Source organism: Prionailurus viverrinus, chromosome E2 (genome assembly GCF_022837055.1).
Source record: "Prionailurus viverrinus isolate Anna chromosome E2, UM_Priviv_1.0, whole genome shotgun sequence".
Lineage (NCBI taxonomy): Eukaryota > Metazoa > Chordata > Mammalia > Carnivora > Felidae > Prionailurus > Prionailurus viverrinus.
Window position 1 is genome coordinate 57,251,762 of NC_062575.1, and position 8,612 is coordinate 57,260,373.

Below are 8,612 nucleotides of genomic sequence, written 5' to 3' on the forward strand. Positions count from 1 at the left end.
CACTACCCCCATATTGTAAACAACAGAAATTTGTGCATGTGTCACCAAAACACAAGTGCTAGAATTTACATAGCAGAGCTTTTCTTAATAGCCCCAAACTGAAAACCACCCACAAATGCATGGAGAGTGGAAAGACTGGAGCAATTGGTAGACATTTATACAATGGAATCTGTTAACGTGTTAGGGTCCACACAACGGAATTAAGGCTAATAGATGACCTAATGATAGTAAGGGTGAGTTCACAAACAGCATTTGTAATGAGAAGCCAAATACATAAGGTTTTATTCTGTATGGTTCCATTTCTATAAAGTGCCAAATGGACACTTTGAAAAGTGGTCTGGGGACACCTGGGTGGCTCAGTCGGTTAAGTGTCCGACTTCAGCTCAGTCATGATCTCATGGTTCGTGGGTTTGAGCCCTGCGTTGACCTCTGTGCTAACAGCTCGGAGCCTGGATCCTGCTTCAGATTCTGTGTCCCCCTTTCTTTCTGCCCTTCCCCACTCATGCTCTGTCTGTCTGTCTGTCTGTCTTTCTCTCTCAAAAATAAAACATTAAAAAAGAAAAGAAAGAAAAGTGATCTGTGCTGTTAGATGTCACATTACTGTTTACCCTGGTATGGAGTCACTGGGAGGGTTACAAGGAGGTATTTTGGGCTGAGAAGCCGGTCTTTTGAACTAGGGCATGGATATATAAGTTTGTTCCATTTGTACTCTTTCGCCAGACTCTGTACTTAATCCCTGTACATCGGTCTTTAAAACTCATTTTGAAATACCGATTTTTTAAAATTCAGGAGAAGGTAAGTAGGTTAGTGCTTTCATGTCCTTGCAGTGCTATTGTAGAGATATTGAATAACAACGTAATTTGTTTTTGTTCGTTTATTTATTTATTTTTTAACATTTATTTTTGACAGAGCATGAGCGGGGGAGGGGCAGAGAGAGGGGGAGACACAGAATCCAAAGCAGGCTCCAGTCTCTGAGCTGTCAGCACAGAGCCCGATGCGGGTCTTGAACTCACCGGCCACGAGATCATGACCCGAGCTGAAGGTGAACGCTCAACCGACTGAGCCACCCAAGCACCCCCATAATTTGTGTTTAAACGTGTGCTTAATTTCTAGGTTGAGAATTAAGATATTGGTTAGGAAACCTTCTAAGTTAATGGGTAAAACACAGAATTGTTAAACATTTACACAGAAGATAGAAAAAAAAGAAAATAGACCACGAGTAATGAGGAACATGCAATAAGTTGGTGAATCGAATCCTAACTCACCACTATTATACTGAACATAAATTGGGTAATTGTTCTTTTTATGGTCTAACATTGTTTGATTCTGTTCAGTAGGATTTTTTTTTCCAAAGGGCAAAACATTAGGATTAAAGTAAAATAATGAAATATAATCTGTTGACATTTTAGCCTAGTAAATTGCCAACTAGACCACATAATAGAGTTTATTGTAGGTTATCATCATAATTATTATTTTGAGTGCTATTCTTGACATTTATTAATGTACAGTTGTCCAGTTCCATTACTCAGTGAATAACAAACATTATCTGAGAACTCACCACACATACATGTTCATACACGCACAGACACATATACAAGTGTATGTGTGCATCTTCATTCATGGTCTAATGTGTGGTAAATATTTTTTTTTAATTTTTTTTAATGTTTATTTTATTTTTTTAATTTTTTTTAACGTTTATTTATTTTTTTTGAGACAGAGAGAGACAGAGCATGAACAGGGGAGGAGCAGAGAGATAGGGAGACACAGAATCCGAAATAGGCTCCAGGCTCTGAGCTGTCAGCACAGAACCCGACGCGGGGCTCGAACTCACGGACCGTGAGATCATGACCTGAGCCGAAGTCAGACGCTTAACCAACCAAGCCACCCAGGCGCCCCTTTAATGTTTATTTTTGAGAGAGAGAGAGAGAAAGAGAGAGAGCGAGAGAGAGAGAGAGAGAGAGAGAGAGAGAGCAATACACAGAATCGGAAGCAGGATCCAGGCTCTGAGCTGTCAGGACAGAGCCCGACGTGGGGCTCGAACCCATGAACTGAGAGATTATGACCTGAGCTGAAGTCGGATGCTTATCCAACTGAGCCACCCAGGCGCCCCTGTGGCAAATAATTCTAAGTGTCTCTTGTCATCTAAAAATGTGTTCTCTATTTGGTGCCACAAGGTTCAACATATCAATGTTGTATCAAACTAATTGTCTTTTCAAATTACTGAATCTAATATTTTACTACGGTTTCATAAAGTAAATACAGAGATAGCTACATTATAAATTTTTCTGCACTTGAGAAATAACCATTTGCTCCTGTGGAAATCCTCCTGCCACACACTGGATATAAACAAATGGGATTCCTGACTTTACCTCTAAATGACTGTTCCTGAGCTCCTGTAGTCATAGCGAAAAGCTCTGCTTACTTCCTCCTAAGTGAGATGAGGGACCCCAGGACTCTTAACAAAATGACACTTGTCATCTTCACATTACATAGAAAACTATCCTGTACAGTTGCCAAAACCCATGTCACTTCATCCTAGACATCTTGCCTTTTTGCCTCTCACTCGCCTGATGTCTTGTTAAAAATTGGCTGTATATCTGTGTGCTTTTTCCCACTGCAGTTTAATCTGGATCTTTCTACAGGAAAAAATGTATGCTTATCTCCCTGTATACAGTGGTCTTCCAAATGACCACCATCACTGTAAGCTTGAAATGTACTAACTTCCTAACTTGAGCCCAGATACACCTAATACCTGAACCCGATTTCTGTTTCCACTTCACCCCGTTCTGTTTCGTTTTTCTCAGAGAACATTTTGTTTTTTCAGTTTCCTGAATGGCCAGCTCACATATTGTTCTTTTTTCATGGAACTTTACCAGACATTCCATGCTTGGTTAATTTCTGGATAAATGTGTTCTGTCTATTGAAAGTTACATACTCAAAGACACCCCCTTAATATCCAGGTTGTGTCAGGACCCACATTTTATTATTTCTAGACGTTGAACTACTCCACTACAAACATGACCAACAATTATGTAAGGACTTATGTGATAATTACATAGTATTACATTTACAGTAATTAGCATTTATGGTTTGTTATTGGGCATAAGTTCAGTGTGGTCCAACATTTCTTGTAATATGGCTGCATCACCACTGCACACACAACTCTGTGAAGAGGAGTGAATAAACAGTAAACACGCTGTGCAGAAACAACTTGATAACGCTTCTGATGAGATCAGGAGATTTTGTTCCTTGGCCAGACAAAGCAGAGCCTGGACAGGCTGGAGCCATGGTTTATGAGAACATAGGGGCTGACAGTTGGGAAACATCCATTGATGAAGGCAGAGATGTTCACCAGCAACCAACTGGGATTATTAGTAAGAGCAATGCAGAGTTGGAAGGTGGAGGACAGGGTGTAAAATGACACGAAGATGCTCACAAGGACAAGGATTCTTTGGGTGGCAGTGGACTCGGGGGAGCATCTAGCAGAGAGTTTGTTGCCACGAATGTATCTGACCTGCTGCTTGTGCCTGTGCAGGATAGAAACCATGGAGCCGCTGGCCCAGATCATGAGCCCCAGACATAAAACATCAGGGAATGATAACATCGCTGCCAGTACGGATAACATGAGTTTGTTATTGCCCACGCCAGAGCAGTATCCCAAATCCTTTTTCATGGTGATGTTTGCGTTGCCCCATTTGCCAGTCACATTTACGGGAAAAGAGATATTTGCCAGCATTGCCAGAATCCAGCACAAGAAAACAAAGGAGCCAGTGTGCTTGGGAGCCTTCAGTTTAAGTTTTGCGTGTGTGGAGTCTCTGGGGCTGATCATGATGGCCTGAAAGACACTCAAGAGGCAGATGCTGCTCATGGACATGGCCCTTCCAATTCTGTGAAGATAGAAAACCAGTTTGCATCTGGCTTCGTTGAGGAAATCTTTGAAACCGAAAGCTGTCATTGTCTGCGGGACTCCTTTAGAAAGCAGGGCTAAGGAGTTGGCTATCATCAGGTGCTTGAGAATCAAATCTGTGGGCCTCAGCCTGTGCTCAGTGGAGTAAAGGAAGAGATAATGGTAGAGAAGAGAGAAATTTCCAAGAGTTCCAAATACCGTCTGTGATAAGAAGATTGTTCCAGTGGCCACATCCATGGATTCCATTCTGCCAGCTTGCAGTGACTGATAATGTCTTTAGAGCCAGAATAAGATCCTCCCTGCTTGGGATTATGGTGCACAGGCTACATTTATCTTGTCCACTGCAATTCAGTATACTCCAGTTACCATTGGTTCCCCTTTAGAAGTATTTATAGGTGTTTTGTGTTTTTTTCTACACATGCTTTCAAGTGTTGAATATATGTTTTTTTTTAATGTTTATCTTTTTTTGAGAGAGAGAGAGAGAATGAGCAGGGGCATTTGCAGAGAGAGAGAGGGAGACACAGAATCCAAAGCAACTCCAGGCTCTGAATTGTCAGGACAGAGCCCGATGCGGGGCTCGAACTCACAGACCCCGAGATCACGACCTGAGCCGAAGTCAGACACTTTACGAGCTGGGCCACCCAGGAGCCCTGAATATATAACTTTTAAAATCACTTAGGGGTACCTGGGTACCTGGATTTCAGCTCAAGTCACGATCTCATGATTTGTGGGTTTGAGCCCCACCTTGGGCTTGGTGCTGATAGTGCAGAGCCTGCTTGGGATTCTCTCTTCCTCCACCTCTGCCCCTCCCCTGCTTGCTCTCACTCTCAAACAGATAAACTTAAAAAAAAAATAAAATCACTGCGTGTAAAAACTGCTGTGAAGTCCACACACATGGTAGCTTAGTTTACTCTTGTAAATCTATAAACCTGCACTACTATTTCATTATAAAGATCAGAACAGTACAGACACACCGTATTTGTTTAAATTCACACCTTGTTTAGGGGAAGATAGGGAATGTAACCCATCTGGGCTGGTTGCAAAGACAGGGCACTTAGCAGTCATGCCAAACTAACCAAGTCTGTTAGGTTAGCTGTTTTCTTTGAATAATTTAGATAAAGATTTAGTTTTGTTTTTATACCTGTCATTTTGTTTTATATCGCTGGTATGTTTAGTTTCCAATTTTGGTCGTAACAAGTTTCAGTTTCTGTGCGAAGATTTCTTATTCTAGATGACAACACACATCATGAATGAAGACTTGAGATGTTAGGGCAGGGTAGATGCGCTGACTGCAGTAGGGGACTGCAGAGGCCTGCCTGTGACCAGGTTGGACTTGATTAATTCAGGAGTTGCTCCATATTAGGAGGTAAGAGAAAAACGTATTTGCCTTTATGCCAGGAAGACAAGTACATTAGCACCTATATGGAAACCACTGAACAGTAGCATGTCTTGCCTTAAACTGTGGGTTGTAGAACGCTAATCCAGTATAAAAACATATAGGATTAAAAACCTAAATTATCACTAATTTCAGACTATGTAACTGTCTGCTTGTTAACACTTTAGAAGTAAGACTATTAGCAGTGAGGCCACATTTATGAAAGATTGTAAAATATCAGACACACAGAAGATGTAAGGGATGGGGTTTTCTGTATTTCATTAAGTGTAACTTTTAGATTTTTGGATTTGTATTAGAATAAATTTAAATTAGAGAAAAGGTCACGAGGTAGATTTGGGTCTGACAGCTTCTGTCTGACATGCAGATATAGTTGCCTTTTCCTTAAATTCTGCTTCCTTAACTTCAAGCAGAAAACAGTTTCACGAACACCAACAGACAGTGGGTATTTTCAGGGGAAACACAATTACTGTCTTCATTAAGCGCTCTCTACTTATGCAAGCTAGATAAAACATTCGCATTCTAGCAATTTCCTTTCAGATAAAACGTTGTTCATTGAATTGGCAATTCCTGTGGATTCACCCTACTCTTTATTGCAAGCATGCAAGTATTCTAAGGCACTTTAATAACTCTGAAGAATTTGTCTATGGTTCCTGTAAGGTAGGCTGAAAACAATTGATTTCATAACTACAGTTCTTAAGCACTCTAAAAATCAGATTTTATTGTTACTTGAATTAAACATCAACAATTATTCTCAGTGGCGATCACGTTAAATCACTTATGGAGCTGTTGAGTGCTGCAGACTTTAGGACCCCCGTTTCTATTTGCTCATTCAATTCACACTTAAGGGATAATTTCTCCTTCCTGTGGGGTTTTTGCACTGAATCCCATTCAAACCTGAAAGAATCCCAACTTCCAATATGATCACTAACTCGGACTTCTGATATGCTTGCTTCCCTTACAGACTATAACTCTCAGCCTGAAACAAAATACTCACCACACACCATCGGTCTGGACAGTGAGCTCCTGTGAAGATCATAATGGCTAGTGAGTAAGTGTACAGGAGGGAGGGAGGCAGATCCTGAGATAAAGGATTGTGAATCTGTGACCTCCACCTCCCCTGAGAACTGCAATTATCATTTCATCAGTTAACAACATTGATATTATGCGCTTGGGGAACTGAGAACATTTCTGGAGAACTTTTTCCCAGTTGCTAATTAATCAAACACATTAAAAGTTTCCGGGTAGCAGCTCCAAAGAGACATTGAACTGTCTGGGAAAGGCTCTTTTCCACATTTTGGGGAGCAGAAAGGCTCGCACATGGGAGCACAGAATGCTAAGGGCTGACCTGTGAGGGCCTGGCAGTGAAGCGTGTGTGTCTCACCAGATGCTCTGCTTCCCTGAGAAGTTTTTCCAGCCAAAAGTGAGTCCTTTCTTAATCTTCACACCTCCAAAACCACAACATAATTTAAGTTGTAAGCAAAGAAGTTGGAACAAAGTCCAATGGTTTTCAAAGAGTTTTAGTAACAGGAAGAACACGATGTCAAGCATTCACTGACAGTTTGGAACTCCAGACGATATGGAAGTTTTGTGGGAAAATATACTTTACTGATACTCAACTCGCAGGAGTAATAGGAGGTCTAAAAAGAACAGTAAACGGGCGCCTGGGTGGCTCTGCCGGTTGAGCGTCCAACTTCGGCTCAGGTCATGATCTCACAGTCCATGAATTCGAGCCCCACGTCGGGCTCTGTGCTGACAGCTCAGAGCCTGGAGCCCGCTTCAGATTCTGTGTCTCCCTCTCTCTCTGCCCCTCCCCCGTTCATGCTCTGTCTCTCTCTGTCTCAAAAAAATAAAAACATTAAAAAAAAATTAAAAAAAAAAAAAAAGAACAATAAACAAAGTCTGTGGCCATACCACCCTGAATGTGCCCGATTTCGTCTGATCTCGGCAGCTAAGCAGGGTCAGGTCTGGTTAGTACTTAGATGGGAGAACAATAACCATAGAAAGAGAGAAGTTCGTGAGGTCTGGACTAGTAATAGCACCAGGATCTGATGCTTTAAAAGGTCATTCCTTAGGGCGCTTGGGTGGGTCAGTTGGTTAAGCGTCCAACTCTTCATTTCAGCTCAGGTCATGATCTCACAGTCGTGGGATTGAGCCCCTCATTGGGCTCCATGGTGAGCATGGAGCCTGCTTAAGATTCTCTCACTCTCTTTCTCTCTCCCTCTCTCCCCCCCCCCCATGTGCTCTCTTCTCTCTCTGAAGTGAATGAATGAATATAAAAATAAAAAGCATTAAAAATAATAATAATAAAAGGTCATTCCTCTAAATTCTGGATCAACCAATGCTACTTACACAGTTCAGGAGCACTGAGTGGTTGCCACAGTTCTCTGTACTTGTTTTTTGCTGAATTTTTAGTAGCGAACCCTGATTACCTTTGTAATTAATCAAGAAATATAGGGGCGCCTGGGTGCCTTAGTTGGTTAAGTGACCAACTCATGATTTTGGCTCCAGTCATAATCTCACAGTTTATGAGATTGAGCCCCAAGTTGGGCTATGCTTTGACAGCTCGGAGTCTGCTTGGGATTCTCTCTCTCTCTCTCTCTCTCTCTCTCTCTATCTCTCTCTCTCTCTCTGCCCACCCCCCACTCATGTCTCTCTCTCTCTCTCTCTCTCTCTCTCTCTTTCTCAAAATAAATGAACTTTATATTAAAAAAAAGAAATATAAAACATGAATTTGAATAAAAATTTTGTGTCATACAAACCCACTTTTGATCCAGGTTTATTATGCAGTGTCTCTCAATGTTGAACTCAGATATTAGAACTGTATGGACAGCCCCCAATACACCTACCCACACACCCCGCACACACAGTGACACACTTACATACAGATGCAAGCACACACGTGCATTCACACTCAGCCAAATACACAGCCACATATACTCACATATTTATGCACATACATCCCACCACGAACACACTCCTCTATAGACCGACTTACTCTACAGAAGTACGCACTCACATAATGCACAGTGTTATGCACTTTCACAAAACTCACAAGGTCTCATTTTCATTCAAGAAATCAAACTCAGATGGTAAACCTATGCATGTGTGTCTTGACATTGTGTTCGTGTATAAATGAAATAGTTGTATTTCTAGACCACTTGTGTCAATCCACCTTTTTTTTCCCCAGTGTTTGTTTATTTTTGAGAGTAGGGGAGACAGAGTCCCAAGCAGGCTTCATACTGTCAGCACAGAGCTTGATGCGGGGCTTGAACCCATGGACTGTGAGATCGTGACCTGAGCTGAAGTTGG

At 41.6% G+C, this 8,612-nt stretch overlaps 1 protein-coding gene across 1 annotated transcript; it reads right to left on the reverse strand.

Moving 5' to 3' along the window:
• Nucleotides 1-3,112: 3,112 nt before the first annotated feature.
• LOC125153791 (vomeronasal type-1 receptor 4) lies at nt 3,113-4,153 on the reverse strand. Its single transcript, XM_047837310.1, has one exon. It carries the CDS (start codon nt 4,151-4,153, stop codon nt 3,233-3,235), a length of 921 nt encoding a protein of 306 aa, XP_047693266.1. The 3' UTR covers nt 3,113-3,232.
• Between the last annotated feature and the right edge of the window lie 4,459 nt (nt 4,154-8,612).